An 18827-nucleotide genomic window follows, 5' to 3' on the forward strand; every position below is an offset into this window, starting at 1 on the left:
CCTCAACTGAGGATTTAATCCACTAATCGCACGGATTACAATGGTTTTCCACTTAGTCAGCAACTAAGTCTTCCAGAGTCTTCTGATCACACACTGATCACTCCAGGAACAACTGCTTAGATACCCTCTAAGACTTTTCTAGAGTCTACTGATCCACACGATCACTCTAGTTACAACCTGCTTAGATAACCTCTAAGACTTCCTAGAGTATTCTGATCCACACGATCACTCTAGTTCCTTACAACTTAATGTAATCAATTCTAAGAGTATTACAATTGCTTCTTAAAAGCGATAATCACAAACTGTGATATTTCTCTTAATCGTTTAAGCTTAATCTCACTAATATATTACAACAGCAATGTAGTGAGCTTTGATGAAGATGAAGATTCTGAGTTTTGATTTGAACAGCGTTTGAGCAAGTTTAATATGAGTTGTTTTTGGTGCAGAATCGTTAACCTTGCTTCTCATCAGAACTTCATATTTATAGGCGTTGGAGAAGATGACCGTTGAGTGCATTTAATGCTTTGCGTGTTCCGTACAGCATCGCATTTAATGTTATACGCTTTTGTCAACTACCTCGAGCCTTGTTCACGCTGTGTCTACTGACGTAGCCTAGAATAGCTTTTAACGTTCCTTTTGTCAGTCAGCGTAGCTTGCCACTAGTACTTTCTTCTGATCTGATGTTCGTGAATACAACGTTTGAATATCATCAGAGTCAAACAGCTTGGTGCATAGCATCTTCTGATCTTCTGACCTTGAAGTGCTTCTGAGCGTGATACCATCAGAACTTCAGTGCTTCTGTTCTCTTGTTCTTCTGATGCTTCCATAGACCCATGTTCTGATTCTGCTTCGACCATCTTCTGATGTCTTGCCAGACCATGTTCTGATGTTGCATGCTGAACCCTTTGAGACAAAGCTTCTGAGCGCTGAATTATGCGTACTCTTTATATATTTCCTGAAAAGGAAATTGCATTGGATTAGAGTACCATATAATCTTAAGCAAAATTCATATTATTGTTATCATCAAAACTAAGATAATTGATCAGAACAAATCTTGTTCTAACAACCACCGTAATTTATTTATTCCCAAGGAAAGGGAAACTATTGAAAGAACTCCTAGAAGTGAAAGAAAATGGTCTCGCAATCAAATTTGGGTTCGGGAGTGTATTTTAAGTGGAAAATATTAGCACCCCTAACATCTATTGTACTCAAGAGGAACCATTTTGTTTGTTTTGCGTGTAAGTGTGTTGTTATCTAAGTTACTTGCTACTGGATTTAATTAAGGGGAAAAATAAGTTTTTAATTAGTGTGCTTGTCATGGTTTTGGAACCCCGTGCCTACGTATCTCCATAGTACAATGAATAAATCAGAGTCTCGTAGTTCATAGGTACACTACTAAGGAAATTATCTCACAATGGTTGGTTGTAAGTTTGCTGTTTCAACCACGGTCGTGCGGCCATTGTGATAAACTATGTAGCACGCTATCTATCACAACAATTGACGTCAACAACCGTTGTCATAAATATAGTGTCATGGGATTGATACCCCGCTACAAACAAAATTAAAACGCATAAAAAATAATATTTCAGCATGGTTATAAGTTCCCACCATTGTGGTGTATGTAAGAGTTTATTATAAAATATGAGATTGCGTGTTTTTCCCTGCCCCTCAATAACCATATACCATCAATCAAATAAATTCTTGAGATAATAATCAAAAAAATTAAATTATTCTTGAAAATAATGATTTCTTATGAGTCTTTCAAACAAAATTATTCCCCTTTGAACAAAATTTTATTTTTCAAACATCAAGATTTGTGTGAAAGACGCACACTAACACCTATTTATCAATATTATTTTGAAAAATTTGTGACAGTGATTGAAATTATATACGCTAAATGAAAAATTATAATTTACAAGATGGATGCAATTCAAAAAAAAACATTGGATCGTCTAATTTGATTTTCAAGAATAATTTAATTTTTTTAATTATCATCTAAAAAATCTATTTAAATGAATGCAAGTTCAATGAGGACATAGTGAAACAAGCAATCATATATGATATAACAACTCCACTAACAACATTTATCAACAAAAACATCAATTAATTAACAAATATTTGGAGAACTTAATAACTAACCATTTCTCGAAGCTTTAAGTGATAAGTAAAGAACCATAACCACTTGGCAACTGCACATGAAAAGTCAATTATTAACGAAAAACACAAAATAACATCAACAACAACATCAACATAAACAACATTTATCAACACCATACATATCTTTTATTGAAAAATATACAAGGAGGATGTATAGCTTCATCCTCCTTGTATCTTTTCTCATTAAGTGGGATCCACAAACTATAATGTGAACCACAACTATATTGTGTGAATTTAAATCCTACAAACACCAATAAAAAATAGAATCTTAACATGAACTAGCATTTGTTATCCAACAAAATTCATCAACATGCATAACAATAACATCATAAAAATCATGTCAACAAACATTTATCGACATTTATCAGCAACATAATACAAGAACATACCACAATAAAAAACCATAAACGGTCTAACAATAAGAAAATCATAAGAAAATCATGTGAGATATAACAACAACATACACGAAAACAAAATAAAGATTAATATTCCTAATTATTTTTAAATTTTCAAAAAAACCTTGCTTTTTGCGTTTGTTTCGGAAAAATTCGATCTATCATTTTCTTGAATAAAACTCAATTTTTATATTTTTTCGAAAAAACTCCATTTTTTTTCGTTTTTTTGAAAAATTAATTCGTTTTTCCGAAAATACTATATTTTTTGTATTTCGGAAAATTTATTTTTCCTATTTTCCAAAAACTAGCTTTTTTTTTTTGTATTTTTGAAGAACTATATTTTTTTTGTATTTTGGAAAAAAAAATTTAAAAAAATTGTTATTTTTTTAAAAATAATTTAATAAATTTAAAGTATAAAAGAAAAATAATTAATTGGATCGTCAAAATGTATTGGATGAATTGGTTCCATACATGTATATAAATGGATGGATTTAATCAACTCCATTAATTTTTTTCGTATTTGGTGGATGATTTAATGGATATTTTGGTGGATAGATTTGATGGATTTTGATTTAATGGATTCAATTGGCACCCCTTTTAATTTCTAGTGGTTTTTACTGTATTTATTTTACTTTTCTTATTTTATAAATTTTGAGTATAAAAAATTAGAGAAAGAATTTAACATGATTCAAGACTTAGAGGCATTTTTTAAAACAATAAATGTTAGACGTAAATAAATTATATATGTTAGTAGTAAGGTATAACTTTCTTTTGCAAATGTATTGAAAGCTTCACACAAAAGACTCTTTTATTCAATCGACCCAGTACATAAACAATACTAACAATTTTAGAAGCAAATAAACTATGATTGAATTAAAACATGGTGGGAATGCAAAACAAACATACATGATTTCATTCAAGGTTGTAGGTTACTCCAAAATTCATTCTCAAGATTTTCATCATTATCATGCTTGAAATCCACATTCGATTCCCTTTCAATGTTGTCAAAGTTATTCATCTGAATTTCCCAATTATTAATATTATCTGTTTCCAACCTTCTACCAATGTCATTCAAATTATGGTCAATAAAGGAAGCAAGAGAATTCAAATCAACCCCAGACATATTGTTGTCCACAACATTTCCAGCATTGAGACATTGAAACATGACCATCATCATCTCTTTCTCTTTATTCTCTCTCATTTGCTTCTTTAGTTTTTCTTTAGCGTTGGAAACTCTTTGTTTGAGGAAAATCTCTAGATTCATCGTTTTCTGGCTTTTCTCAAATTCTGGCACCGTCCGGAATTTTGAGAGCACCTTTTGGACTCCCAATGGTGTTGGCCAAATCTCAGGATCATATGGGCAACAAATTATAGCACAAGCTTCAATTCCACAAAGAATACATAACTCATCAACCTTCTTCAACAGACCTTTCTTCCTATTCTTGTATGCTGCTTTCCTTGCAGCATCATTCACAATGAAAGCCAGTTTCACTTTTCTTCTACCCATTTTTGTGACTAACTATAGATTAACGGAAGACGAAAATTGAAAGAAGAAACAGTTAAAGTTGATTCTTGTGAATAATGTGATGCTATTTATTTGGTATATATAGAGCAATATCATTATATGGATTGGTGTTAGATGTTTTTCTTTTCGTTCTAGATGGCACTGTGGAAAAAATTTCCATCTCACTCTTTCCAATAAAATCTCATTTTATCTCATTCCATATATGTATGATAAAGAGAATATATTTCTTTATGAAATATTTACTTTTTTAAACTCACTAAACCTAAATAATTTAATTGATGTTACATATATTTTAATAGAAATATACTTTAACTTTAGTATTTTTTATGTTTATAGTATATCAATGAAAGTCATTAAATGTGTGAATTTCTTTTTTAAAAATATTTAGAAACATTTTTTTCAAATATAGTAAAATAAAGATATTTTCCAAATAAAAAGTTAGGACGTAAACCATTTATACTATTTGAGTCTATTAATAATTTTCAAATACCAATATAATTATAATATAGTATCAAAAGATAATAAACCATTTATAGTATATTACTAAAAATTATTAAGTGCATATTTGATATAAACTTTTTAAATATTTTTCTATTATAATATAATAATAAATGTATTTACCAAATATGAAATACTAAAAATGAAATTATGATATAAACTGTTTAATTTATGACAATAAATAATATGCTGAATCTACTATATTACCAAAACTTATAGTAAAATATGATTTTAAAAAATTATATTTCCATTGAGATTTATGACAATAAACTGTTTAATAAAATTTATTTACCAAAATTTAATAAAAGTTTAGACTCTCTTTCAATTCTTAACTCTTTTTTTTCAAAAGTTTCATACTCTTTCAATATGACCCTCTCCCTCTCTAAATTGTTTGGTTACTCGATCAGATCATTTAATTTCAGTGGGAAAATCGATTTAGGTAATTAGGATTTAATAGATATGTGTAATTTACATTTGCTTATTTAAAAATTAGGATTCAAATTTACCCTTTCCATATTTTAAGACAAGTGATGTGTGAAACTCTTCTTTAAAAACACACTATAAAGAATGTAATTGATTGTGATGATGTTTCTAATTTATCTATGTGTATGTAGTTTAGTTTTGCTTCTAATCTAGTCCAAGTATAAAATACAGCAATGTAATGAATTTTATGAATATCTTGATTTGGTTTGTTGCTTTATTTTTTCTATTTTACCATTAGCTTTGGTTGTCACTGGTTTTAATTGATGTTTTATGACAGTTCTATACAAAAGTATATAGTTTTTAACATGTTCTCTTACAAAATAGGTAAGCCTCGAGTGAACGGTGAAGTGAATTTGATTTAGTGGACACTTGCAGGATTTTAAGTCCATCCCAAGTAGTTTGTAACCTTGATTGTTAGCTTGGATTTGAAAAAAACTTTTAATGACACTGCTACAAAAAAGATGGCTCGTAGTTTCTTTCTTTCTTCACTAGTGCATAAAGTCCTTTTTACATCAGGCGAAAAGTACTTTTTACATCGGGTCTGGGTCCGATGTAAATCCAAGCTATGTAATAAATTAGAGACATTTTACATCGGGCCACGGTCCGATGTGAAAAATTAACATACCACATCGGTTGAATTAAGATGTATGATGTGAAAAATAATTCAATTTTTTATAAAAAAAATATATACGCCATATTTTTCATCCGTTTTCCATTTACCCGATGTAATTTATAGTTTTTATATCGGTTATTACATTAGCCCAATGTAATAGATATGTTTTTACATTGGTTTTTCAGTTTGCCCAATGTAATATGTTTTATGTTTTTTAGCGAATTCTAGGTGTTTTTCCTATTTTTGCTGTAATTTTTTTTTACCAAATTTTTCATATAAGTTTCAAATATCACACAGACAAAAAATAGTTTTCTCATTTTTTCCACATCACACATACCACATTTAGGTCATTGTTTTCATATTTTTCTAACCAGTGAAGGAAATAATTTCATTGCACCGAATACTAAGATGCATATATATTTTCTTCAAAATGAACAGTTGATTTACAAAATTATTAATCTAGGATACACAAGTGTACAAAATTATAAGAAAGTTTACACACGGTGGACTACTACAAAATAACATAACAACAAATATTCCACCATTTAAGTCCTCTCACGCACTTGAAATACCAACATGTATCCACGAGAAGATGAGTTGTAGCTTCAGAAGACAACACCAAAATTACATTTGCTGATAATAAACAATAACACTAATTAACATCAACAAACAACACCAAAGTCAAGAAACTAGCTCGAATCAGAAATATAGACAATTCCATATAACTCACCTAATAAAGATTAATCTTTATATAACTCAAAGAAACATTTTACCCAACAGAGTCGCAAATCATACAAATCATCTTGTGTTAATTCTGTAGGATCATCAAATACCTACAATACATAAATAACAATATTGAGTTATTCTTTGAAAATTCACATTAAGATGCAAAACGCAAAGTAAATAACAAATTTAAGTTATTTTATTACCTGCATCCAATATTCGGTTATATTGACAGAGACAATATCCAACATATTTTTTATCACATAATACCCACAATCATTAGAGTATATTTAAATAAAAGGTTTCTCGTAAGTCACATGCCACTATTTTAGCATGATATCACATGTTAAAATTGTTCTTAAATAAATAAATAATTTCTTCTCCAATTTTTTCAAAGAATCAAAATCATCTTCAGAAGAAACTAAAAAATGGTTTCAAACATGCTAAGTTAAGGTACCTGGAGAGTAGCTGGAGTAGCTGTCAATGATTTTATCTCGGCAAGCTTAGTAAAATTGATTCACAAAATTGATTTTCAGATTTTCATTCACAACTAAAAATTGTTATGAGAGGATTTTGAAGATGGAAAAACTGTGGAATATGGAAGGAGAACCTTGTAACTGGCGGACCTTCTAACTGTTATGGCTCCAAAGTCCAAAATGATGCACTGTCTGGCGAAGATCTGCAAAGTGCGGCGGACTGGGAGGGTCGGCGAATTGGGAGGGTCTACGAAGTGCGGCGGACTGGGAGGGTCTGCGAAGAGAGTCGCGCGAGAGTGGGTTGGCGAACTGCGGGTCGAATGTCTTTCGGCAGAGGAGAATGAACTTCGGCGGAGGAGAATGTTTCGAGAAAGCAGAAGATTTGTGTGTGTAAAGATGGACTAGGGTTTTACGAAAAAGTTGTAGTAACATTTCCCATCGGTTGAATATTAGGCCGATGTAAAGGCCCACTAGCGGAACATTTTTTCCGTCAGTTATTACCAAGAACCGATGTAAAGGCCCACTAGCGGAACATTTTTCCCATCGGTTGAATATTAGGCCGATGTAAAGGCGCACTAGCGGAACATTTTTCCCATCGGTTATTACCAAGAACCGATTTAAAATTCGTTATAACAATAATTTCATTTTAATTACAATTCTGCAACCGCCTATTCACAATCCTTCTATTTCACTATGATAGCAAAACAAACATAATAGGTGATTCTAATTGGTAATAGAACTAAATTTTTCTTATAATATCTATTTCCCAATCCTTATATTTATGTAAGTGCGCGCAAATTAGGCCTAGCCAGGATAGGTGTGTATTGTTGGATATCTGTTGGTAGGTGGATATGTGGCAGCACTTGAACATAGAAGATGTTGATGAATATTGCACCTAGAAAATTCAAAGCGTGTGAATTTAAACTAATCTTTAAGTTCATTTCGCCCCCCACCAATTACTGTATATTAGATGCAATTGATATTAATAACAAATTCTCTTTAAAATACTTTATATTTTTTAGTGTAAATTGCATAAAAACACTAAGCATGATTTTTGGTAATAGGTTACAGAAAAATGTTTTCTACATTTATGTAATAATAAAATAAAGGATGATTTCAAATAATTTAAATGGTAGAGAAATTGGCTGTGTATGATTCTGTTTTCGTGTGCTTTCTAAAGCTTATAATTGTCTTACTGAATCGTTCATAATTGTTCATGTTCTATTTTTTTATCCATGTTGTCTATGTACAACATTGATTATCTAGTATGTTTTGGATTCATATTTGTCTATTTTGGATTCACTGTCTATTGGCATATGTACAACAGAGGATACACTGTCCTATTTTTATCCAAACTTGTTATAAGATACACCGTCTATTATATGTATTGGTTTGGATTTATATCCTTTATCTTTCGTTATTAGTCTTGCTAAATGTCTAACAGTGTTAAATCGTACTAATTTCCTTTCTATTGCCAATATAATTAAAGCTTTGTTTTTACTAATTTTTTAATTCATTTTTATTATCGACATAAATATAATTAAAGGTTTAGGGTTTAGGGTTTAGGGTTTAATTTAGAGAGAGAAATGCTTTTTGTTCTCTGCCTTCTCTCTAGAATCTGGGTTCTTGTCCTTTGAGTTTCTCAAGGACGTTTTGCATGGCTGCTAAAGGTTCTAACGGGGTAGGGGTGTGGAGGAAGGTGGATTATAGCAGGAGGGTGCAACCTAGGTGGGATATTGCAGACGGCGGTAAGGGGTTTAAGGGGATTAGGGAAGAAGATTCTGTAACTTCCTTCTTCGTGTCCGAGTTCGGTGCTCGTTGGAAAGCTCTGGACTTGTTCTATGAGTTCAAAGCCTATGGAAACATGGTGGAGTTTGTCATTCCACCTAAGAAGGATAGATACGGCAGGAGATACGGCTTCGCACGGTTTGCTAATGTGAAGGATGTTAATACTCTAGAGATCAAACTTGATAATTTGTTCCTCGATGGTAGGAAATTGCATGTCAGTTTGACGAGATTCAATAGAACAGTGTTTAAGCAGCCTGCCTTAGTTCAACAGGATAGAAGGGAATGCAAGGGCCAATTAGTCGGTGAGAAGAGGGGTTTCAGGCATAGCAACGTGGTGGATGCTTGTGGTCAGAATAGATCTTTCGCAGATGTGCTACAAAATAAGAAGTCTTTGAGGAATTCTGTTGTGGTGTCAAAATCTATATCCTTTCAACCTAGTGAGGAAGCCTCTAACCAGTACTTCAAAGCTTTTACTGGCGTCATCAAAGAACCGGGTGTTGATGTCGATATCAAAAGGCTTTTCCTGGAAGAAGATATCTTTTCTATCAGAGTAACTTATCTGGGGCCTAATCTCTGTCTGTTGGAGGACTTGATTGAGGGTGAGATTGAGGAATTCATTAAGGTAAGGAAAGAATGGTGGCAGCTTTGGTTTAGTAGTATTCAACCTTGGAATCCTTCTGATGTTGACAAAGAAAGGTTGATATGGATCAAGATCACTGGAGTTCCTTGTTACGTATGGGGAGAGATTTTTTTCAAGAGGTTAGCTGATCTCTTTGGTCGCTTCATCAAATGTGATGAAGGCACAGCTCTTAAATCCAGAATGGACGTGGCCCGTATTTGCATCAGTACTGGACACTTTGGTAGGGTGGATGAATGTATAAATGTGGAAATAGAAGGTGCGTTTTTCTCGGTGTTGGTGTTGGAAGAGTGTGGGTGGGTGAATCCAAAGTTTCCGGTGGTGAGGGTTAGGGACGACGAAGGTTCTGTGTCGTCTCAGGCGGAGGAGGAAGAGGTTGTGGTGGGGAACAATGGGGAGGAGAGTGAGGCGGAGTTCGTGTCCTCGAAGTCTGGAAGCGGCGATGGGAAGGGTGAAGCTAGTATTTCTGTGGCAGAAAGTTTTCTAGGTTCAGGCAGGTTCCTTTCACCTAAAAGGTCTAAGAATCTGTCTACCAAGAAAAAGGTGGTTTTTGACTCTTCTGATAGGGTTTGTATTGTCTCTCCCGAGATTGATTTGTCCAAGGAATTAATTGATGAAGTGTACTGTGAGGACTTTAGCAGAGTAGGAGACTCGATTGACAAAGACTTTTCTTTAGTGGGGCCTTCAAAAGTCAATAAAGCTAGTGGTCAATCTTCTGAGTATACTGGGCCGGTTTTAGCTTGTGAAGAGTTGGGCCAAGAGGACTTTGGTGGGCCTTTTTCTTTTGACAAGGCTTGTAGAGATTGGATGACTAAATCAAAAAAACACTCTCCTAGTCAGACCAAGAAAAACAGTTGAAGATTAAGAAGGTGGCTGATTTGGGGGAAGAAGTTGCAGCGGCACCCTCTTATTTCGCATGTATCGCTCCCAGAAAGGCAACATCGAAGGATAGGAAGGATGGAGGCTCTAGCGCGAGTATGGCGGAGGACTCAATCTCTTCCGGTGAGTTTCTTTCTTCTAGCTTCTTTGGACATTCTGACATCGGCCGATGCAATGAGAGGCTTCGTGGGAATTCTCAGATTGGCAGTAGGGTGTGGAAATCTTTTTCTGAATTGGGAGTTGTGAGCTCTAAGAAGAATTTCGAAGCAGTCAATATTATCAATGCTTTAGAATTAAGAGATATGGAGGGGGTCATGGGTGAGAAGGAGAAGCTAACCGCGGTTCCATGAATCTGCTTTCTTACAACATAAGGGGAGGGGGTTTATCTTCCAAGAGGAAGAGAGTCAGTTATCTTATTCACTCCAACAAGACAGATATTTGCTTTCTTCAAGAGACTAAGATATCAACTTTTGTCGAGAGTAATGCGCGTGATTTTTGGGGTTCAAAGGAGGTCGAATGGACTGCTTGTAACTCAGTAGGAGCGGCGGGGGGTATGGTGATTTTGTGGAGGAGAGGTATGCTTTCTTTAAATTATAGCTTTGTGGGCAAAGGGTATGTGGGGATTAACATTGATTGGAAGGGTGTAGGTTATAATTTGGTTAATGTTTATGCGGCGTGTAGTAGAGCGGATAGGCTCATTACTTGGAATTCTATTCTTTCCTTAAAAAGATCTAAAGGTGGGGAGGAATGGTGTGTGGTTGGTGATTTCAATGAAGTTTTGAGTAAGGAAGAAAGAGTGGGTGAGGGAGTCGGTGGGAATGTTAAAGGTATGGAGGAGTTTAATTGGTTTGTGAATCAAATGGAGTTGATTGATTTAAATTGTGTTGGAGGTAAATTTACTTGGTTCAAAGATAATGGCAAAGCTATTAGTAGATTAGATAGATTCCTTTTATCTAATAAGCTTATCGAGGAGTAGGAGGTTTGTGATCAAAGGATCGATAAAAGAGATTTTTCGGACCATTGTCCTATACGGTTAGGTGTGGGGTATCTTGATTGGGGTCCGAAACCTTTTAGGTTTAATAATGCTTGGTTTAAACATAAAGGTTTCAAGGCTTTTGTGGAGATGGAATGGAAAAGGTTGGTTGTTAAGGGGAGGGGAGATTTTGTACTTTATGAGAAATTGAAGAGCCTTAAAGAGAAACTCAAAGGGTGGAATAAGGAGGTCTTTGGGTGGGTTGATCTCAAGATGGAGGAGGCTAGGGATGGTATTAATATTTTGGATAAGGAGATAGAGGATAACATGGGTGGCAACAATGTGGAGGCAGTTAATGCTAGAAGGAATGTGTCGGTTAATCTTTGGAGTGGTATGCAAGTTAAAGAAAGTATGCTTATACTCAAGTCGCGTAATCTTTGGTTGAAGGAAGGTGATAGGAATTCTAGATTTTTTCACAATTCCTTGAAAGAGAGACAAAGACGGGATTCTATCTCCTCTTTGGAAGGTGTGGAGGGTAGAGTCGAAGGTGTGGATAACATCAAAGAGGAGATTCGAGGCTATTTCCAAATTTTTTTCAAAGAGGAAGACTTTGATAGACCGGTTCCGGAAGGTCTTAGGTTTAGGAGGTTGGAGGAAAGTGATGTGGTGTGGTTGGAGAGAGTTTTTTCCGAAAATGAGATTAAGGAGGCGGTTTGGTCTTGTGATGGTGATAAAACCCCCGGGCCGGATGGTTATTCGTTGGATTTCTTTAAGTTAAATTGGGAGATTGTGAAGGAGGATGTGTTCAAGTGCTTTAGGGATTTCCATGAAAAAGGGAGATTAACCAAAGCTTGTACTTCTTCTTTTATTACCCTTGTTCCAAAAATCAAGAATCCCCAAGCTTTGAAGGAGTATCGTCCGATTTGTTTGGTGGGTAGTTTGTATAAGATATTGGCTAAATTGTTGGCTAATAGACTTAGAAGAGTGGTGGGAAAGTTGGTATCGAGCAATCAAACGGCTTTTATCCCGAGAAGAAATATATCGGATGGAGTGCTTGTTGCTAATGAGGTGTTAGACATGGCTAAAAGAGAGAGGCGTGGTTGCATGGTTTTGAAGGTGGACTTTGAGAAGGCTTATGATAGAGTAAGTTGGAACTTTGTGAGATATGTCTTTAAAAGGATGGGGTTTGGTGAGAGATGGAGAAGATGGATGGAAGGTAGCTTATTCCCCAATTCGACGTCTATTCTTGTTAATGGGAGTGTAACGCAATATTTTGTAGTGGAGAAAGGTCTCCGTCAAGGGGATCCTTTGTCCCCCTTTGTGTTTGTGGTGGTGATGGAAGTACTTTCGGCGCTCATGGAAAAAGCTAAACTATTGGGAGATTTCTGTGGTTTCAAGATTAATGGTAATAAGGAGGTGGATTTGCTCCAATTCGCGGACGACACATTAATTTTTGCCGAGTGTGATCTACCTAATCTTTGGAGTCTAAAGTCAATTTTTAGAGGCTTCGAGATGATGTCGGGTATGCGGATAAACTTTCATAAGAGTAATTTGTATGGGGTTAGCACGGGAAATTGGTTCATGGAAGCCGCGGAGAGCTTTTTATCTTGTAAGGTAGGGATGTTACCTTTTAAATTTCTAGGTGTTAATGTAGGAGATAACCCGAGGAAATTGTCTATGTGGAAAGATCTTATAGCTTTGCTTAAGAAGAAATTATCGGTGTGGAAAGGTACCAATCTTAACATGGCGGGGAGGGTTGTTCTCATCAACTCGGTCATTAATGCCTTACCAATCTACACGCTTTCTTTTTATAAGGCTCCTAGGAAGGTGTTACAAGAGATGTGTTCGATTCAACGCAAGTTCCTTTGGGGAGGCGGAGATCTCAAACGTTCTATTTGTTGGGTTAGTTGGGATACGGTTTGTAAGTCTTGAGAAGAAGGAGGGTTGGGAGTAAAAAATCTTGAAATTATGAATGTGGCTTTGCCTAGCAAATGGAAATGGAGAATTTTAACGGAAAAAGATGCGGTGTGGAGAGATCTTTTGGTTGCAAGGTATGGTAACATAAAGCTTAAGGTTTTGGTTGGAGATTCATCGGTGGTGCATAAAAATGACTTGGTGTGGTGGAGAGATTTAATCATCTCGGACAACTATGAAAAGCTTCTTCTGGAAAACTTTACTAGTGTTGTTCGAGTTATTGTTGGCAATGGAGTTTCAACACCGTTTTGGTATGCTAATTGGTCTGGGCAGCGGTCGTTGATGGAGGAATTTCCGACTCTGTTTTCTTTGGCTAACAACCATCTCTCCAGTATTTTTTCTACAGGTTTTTTGGTCAACAATGGTTGGAATTGGGCTCTGCCAGAGCTGTTCCAGGAGGACAGTATAGCTTTCAGGCTGGCTGCGAACGATGGAGAAGGGGTTAGCCAATCCGCGGCTGTGGTTGAGAGTCACAGGGGCAGGGAGGAGCCGCAGGGAGCTGGCTCTAAGGAGGCGGCAGCGATCGGCTCAGCAGCTGGCAGCGCTGCTGTTCGGCGGTCTCTTTGTCAGCTGAAACAGCTTCTCCGGCCTTTTGTACTTCAGCAGGCTGAGTCAGATTTGTTCTATTGGCAAGCGGAGTTGGATGGTAATTTTTCGGTTAAGTCTTTCTACGTCTTCCCTAATAGCAAGTTGTTGGGTGAGGTGGTGGTTGCGGATAGAGTTCGTGCTCTCTCTCATCTTTGGAAAGTTAAGGTTCCCTCTAAAATTCTTTTCTTTGCTTGGAGATTTATTTACAACCGTATAGCTACTCGTGATCATTTAGTGAGACGTGGTATTTTGATGGAGGGTAGGGATTCTTTTTGTGTTTTTTGTTCGAAGGAGGAAGAATCTCGGGATAATCTTTTTTCGAATTGTGTTGTTTCGATTAGAGTTTGGCGCCGAGTTTATATGTGGCTTGGAGTTGGGGAAATTTTGTCTTTTGATGAGTTTGTTGATTTCTTCTTTAATTGTGAGAAGATTAATTGTCTCTCCAAGAAAGCTATCTTGTCGGTTGTTTGGCTTGCAACGATTTGGACTTTGTGGAACAAGCGCAATGCCATTATATTCAAAGATGAGTCCTTTAGTTTCATAGAGTGTATGTCGGAGATTACTATTTCGTCGTGGCATTGGTTAGGTTCTTTCTATAAGAAGGTGCCGGTTTGTAATTTTTTCGGTTGGAACACTCAACCTTTATTGTGTTTTTCGTTGTAACCTTCTTGTATTGGGGAGGAGACGGAGGAGCATCCCTTTTGCTCTCTTAATTCCATTGCTTATTAAAAAATAAATAAATATAATTAAGGACAGTTTTTTCTTTATAGCATAAAATGCATTTCTAAGAATGGGGTTTGGGGATAAATGGATGAAGTGGATGGAATTATTGGTTTTTAATAGTAGTATGTTGGTGCTTGTTAATGGGAGTCCTACAAAGGTATTCGATGTTCACAAAGGGTTGAGACAAGGCGATCTTCTCTCCCCGTTTCTCTTTGTTTTAGTGGCGGAAGGTTTTTCGGGCCTTGTTAAAAAATCTATAGAAGTGTAGGAATTTCAAAGATTTGCAATAAAGGATTCTTGTTGGGTTGACATTCTTCAATTTGCGGATGACACATTAATTATGGGAGATGACAATTGGAAACATGTGAGGGCGATTAAAACGGTTCTTCGGGCTTTTGAACTAGTTTCGGGACTTGGAATTAACTTTCACAAAAGCAAATTGATTGGCATAAATTCTAGCAACCATTTTTTTGGATGCGGCTTCTTATTTTCTTTCTTGTAAGAGGGAACAAAGTAACTTTTATTTTCTTGGTATTCCGATAGGTTTCAATCCAAGGAAGGAAGCTACTTGGAATCCTCTTGTGCTAAAGATGAAGAATCGCTTAGAAGGATGGACAAACCGCTTCTTGAACTTGGGAGGTAGAATTACTCTTTTAAAATCCGTGCTTAGTTCTTTAGCCATTTTTACAATGTCTTTTTTCAAGGTGCCAAGAGTAGTAGTGAAGAATATTACTAGGATCCAAAATAAATTCCTTTGGGGGGAGTGGAGGAAAAGAGAAGAATTCATTGGATAAAGTGGGAGGATGTTAATTTGCCTCTAATTAACAAGTGGAGATGGAGAATTCTTGTCGGGCAAAAGTCTTTGTGGTATAATATTTTGAAGTCCCGTTATGGAGACTTAACTTTGTATATTTTTGGGGACGGAAAAGATATTATAGCTCATTCTTCTTGCTCCCTTTGGTGGAAAGATATGATTAAGATTGGTTCTTCTTCTTCATATGATCCTATTGTTGTCAATAGTAGGTTCTCCGTTCACAATGGACTTTTTACTCCTTTTTGGGAATCTACTTGGTTGGATAAAATTTCTTTGAAAGAGGAATTTCCGAAATTATTTGAAGTATCTAGTTTGAAGAGAGTCATGTTGGGGGAGGCCGCGGATGCTAACAAACTTGAAGAGTTGCTGGGTCGGTTGGAGGATTTCGACGGGTGGAAGGACGGTAGGGATTCATTGATTTGGTGTGGTAATTCAGGCTTGGCTTTTTCGGTAGCGCCGTGTTATGAGTTTTCTGATCGGCTTCGGATTCTTTATGGTCCTCCTAATAAGTGTGATAGCTCTTTTGGGTTACTTTAGCTTACGGAAGTTCCGTTCAAAATCAAGGCTTTCGGTTGGAGACTTTTTCGCAATAGACTTCCCACAAAAGATCTTTTGTTGTTAAGAGGTATTCCCTTATCTTTTGATTGTTTGAATTATATTTTATGTGGGAATTGTGAATAAAGTATGAAGCATTTATTTTTTAGTTGTGAGGTGGTTAAGAAGGTTTGGAGGGAGATAGCATTGTGGGTTGGTAAAGGGGAAAGTAGTGAGGAAGAGTGCATGACTAACTTTTTGGAATGGCACCATTTTTTTAAAAGAAAAAAGGCTGAAGGAGAGGAAGTTAGGGGTTGTTTTGCTTGCTACTTCATGGACCCTTTGGTTGCTTAGAAATAGGGTGTGTTTTCGGAAGGATAAGTGAAATGTGAATGATATTATTTGGAATGTTAAGATTCTTGTTTGGAAGTGGACTTTTTATGGGAAAATTACTCATTCCAACTTCTCTTTTTACGAGTTCTCTAAGGAACCTTCGTATTTCCTCTCATAAAGATATTTTGGTTTGTAATTTTCTTTTTTGGCGGGTTATCCCGTTTCCTCTTGTAAGCGAGTTGGAGAACCCTTTGTGCTCCCTATAATATATCTTGCTTATTAAAAAAAATGCATTTCTGGCAGTATAAAATAAATGCAATTGTGGTACCTTTTGCAATTGTTGAACTTTTTGGATCTTCTTTGAAAACTATTGTTGCTAGTTTTTTCCTTGAAACATTCACTTGCTACTAGTGGGCACAACAAAAGATTCACAAGTTATAGTCTCAGTTTCAGATTCAAGTGAAAAGATCATATTGATACCTGAAGAATATGTTGTTCTAAGAGCACAACTAACACTAGTCATAACTTTGTGGATACAAATCACACTTATAATTCTAAGATATTTCCAGAATTTATTCTTGCAAGTTACTTTCAATTGCGTTTTACCTTACTTACTTTATAAGTTTTATAACCTTACTTTAAAGAATTACATGGATCAAACAAACTTTTCAATAAGAGCATGAGTACCATCGAAGTATTATTAACTGTCAAAAATAATATTTGAAATATAAAGCAAATGTCCTAGGATCAATCTAGTCGATCCTGTAAATAATCAAAAATCCTTATTTTTGGAAGACTAGCACTTGTTTACCAATATTTACAGTAAACAAATTGGAACGCCCAGTGGGCAACGTGCTTAAATTACAAATTATTTATTCTTGTACGGTTTTTTACAAAATTCTCCATTATCTTTTAGTATTCCATCACAAGATATATTAAATTAGTTCAAGAACACACCTTTTATTGAAAATAATCGTGGAACAATAATAAATTATGAAGTTCATGTAGTTTGTGATGCTATGAAATAGAAATACAAGGTGGATAGAGTTTCCACAATAACTTCATACTTGTATTTTTTTTCAATAGCAACGCAAACCATATGTACCATAGCCAAAGTATGTGCTTTGTTAAGATGGTGAAGACAACTCTGAAAAAAGTGGTTTGTAAGCAACAACAGAACATGTGAAACCGAAGTAAATAATAAAAAAATCATGTCAACAAAAATTTATCTACATTTATCAACAACAAGATACAACAATAAAAAAAATCATAAACTATCTAACAAAAAAAATGAAAATCATGTGAAACATAACAACAACATACACAAAAACGAGTAAATAGGGAAGAAGAAGAATACATTCATGTTTGAAGAACAAGATTGACGGTTATACTGTAGAGTAAGAAAGCTAAGGACGAAGAAAAAGAGAAAAAATGGGTGTTAGGATTTTTGCTATGAAAGATACGGCGATACTGTCGAGAAGCGAGAGTTAAATCACTTATATATGGGTAAGTTACTTCACAATAGTTGTTATTACCAACCGTGGTGATATATGTGTATGTGTGTGTGTCACAACGGTTGAACAAAACATTTGTAGTGATATCACTTTTATTTTTCTTAAAAATAAATAAAAAATAAAAGGCGCAAAATGTTATAGAAATAAAATATTTTAGAGCGCTGAGGTTCGAACCCATGAAAGCTTGATTGTATCATCCCGGTGAGCTCAACAATCGTTATTATATCCTAAAAATTTTTAATTTAAAAATTAAAAAAAAAGTTAGCGGTTGAGTTTAGTGATGTCACCATGGTGTTTGGAAGAACTGTGGTGACTTGGGCGTTGTTTACGCATTTTGTAGCAGTGCCAAGATGGATTTTGAAGGCACTCTTGAGATGGATTTTTCTCGATGGCTTCGGCCTACTAAGTGCTCAAGGATCTTTGTTATGCCTCCGATCCTCCTTTAGTGAGGGAGATTCCGTCTCTTCTTCTTATTTGGAATTGTTAGGCTCCTTCTAAAGTTGTGGTATTCTCTTTGAAGCTCTTATGGACAGGTTTCCTTCTAGAAAATATTTGTTCAAAAGAAATTTTATTGTTGATCTGGAGGCTAGGTCTTGTTTTCACTGTGGGCATTGGCTTGAATCAACCTCCTATTTGTTAGTTACTTGTAATATTTTCTCTTGTGTTTGGTATAAAATATTTGAGTAGTTAGGATTTCAACTGGTTCTTCCTAGTGATACTAGGACTCCTTTTGAAGTTTTCATCTCTTTAAGGGTTAATTCTAAGTTTAGGAAAGTTTTTGTCTTGATTTGACATACTATTGTATGGTCCATTTTGTTGGAAAGGAATAACAAACATTTCTCCAATAAGACAACAAACGAAAAAAATGGAAGAGAGGAGTATTTTTTTAAGCTTGGAGTGGGTTCTATGGTTGTAGATTTGTGAACTCCTTTTCTTTTGCAGTATGGCTTCAGAATCCTATTCAATATCTTCGTCAATAGAGATTCAAGTAACCTGACATTTTCCAAGTGATCTGACCTTTTTGGAAGAGTACTCTTTCGAGGTTGTGTTTGACCCACTTTTTTATATATATTATTTGCTATTAGAAACATATGAAAGTACAGTGAAGCGGGAGAGAAAAGGTTTGACCCAATATATTACCGAAGCCTTAGCCATGGGTGACTGTCATACCCCAAAACTTTCCCTCCATATTTCAAAATG

The 18827-nt window shown here is 35.3% G+C and overlaps 4 protein-coding genes across 4 annotated transcripts; 3 read left to right on the forward strand and 1 right to left on the reverse strand.

The window, feature by feature from the left end:
* Positions 1-3468: 3468 nt before the first annotated feature.
* Positions 3469-4059, reverse strand: LOC131658521 (agamous-like MADS-box protein AGL80). Its single transcript, XM_058927806.1, has one exon. It carries the CDS (start codon positions 4057-4059, stop codon positions 3469-3471), a length of 591 nt encoding a protein of 196 aa, XP_058783789.1.
* A 4468-nt stretch (positions 4060-8527) lies between these two features.
* LOC131658522 (uncharacterized) lies at positions 8528-10153 on the forward strand. The gene has a single exon (XM_058927807.1). The coding sequence runs from the start codon at positions 8528-8530 to the stop codon at positions 10151-10153; it is 1626 nt and encodes a 541-aa protein (XP_058783790.1).
* A 2962-nt stretch (positions 10154-13115) lies between these two features.
* LOC131658523 (uncharacterized) lies at positions 13116-14372 on the forward strand. Its single transcript, XM_058927809.1, has one exon. The coding sequence runs from the start codon at positions 13116-13118 to the stop codon at positions 14370-14372; it is 1257 nt and encodes a 418-aa protein (XP_058783792.1).
* A 127-nt stretch (positions 14373-14499) lies between these two features.
* Positions 14500-15783, forward strand: LOC131658524 (uncharacterized). Its single transcript, XM_058927810.1, has 3 exons — positions 14500-14662; positions 14976-15136; positions 15316-15783. The coding sequence occupies exons 1-3, from the start codon at positions 14500-14502 to the stop codon at positions 15781-15783; spliced, it is 792 nt and encodes a 263-aa protein (XP_058783793.1).
* Positions 15784-18827: the final 3044 nt, after the last annotated feature.

The sequence above is a fragment of the Vicia villosa genome, linkage group LG3 (genome assembly GCF_029867415.1).
Source record: "Vicia villosa cultivar HV-30 ecotype Madison, WI linkage group LG3, Vvil1.0, whole genome shotgun sequence".
NCBI lineage: Eukaryota > Viridiplantae > Streptophyta > Magnoliopsida > Fabales > Fabaceae > Vicia > Vicia villosa.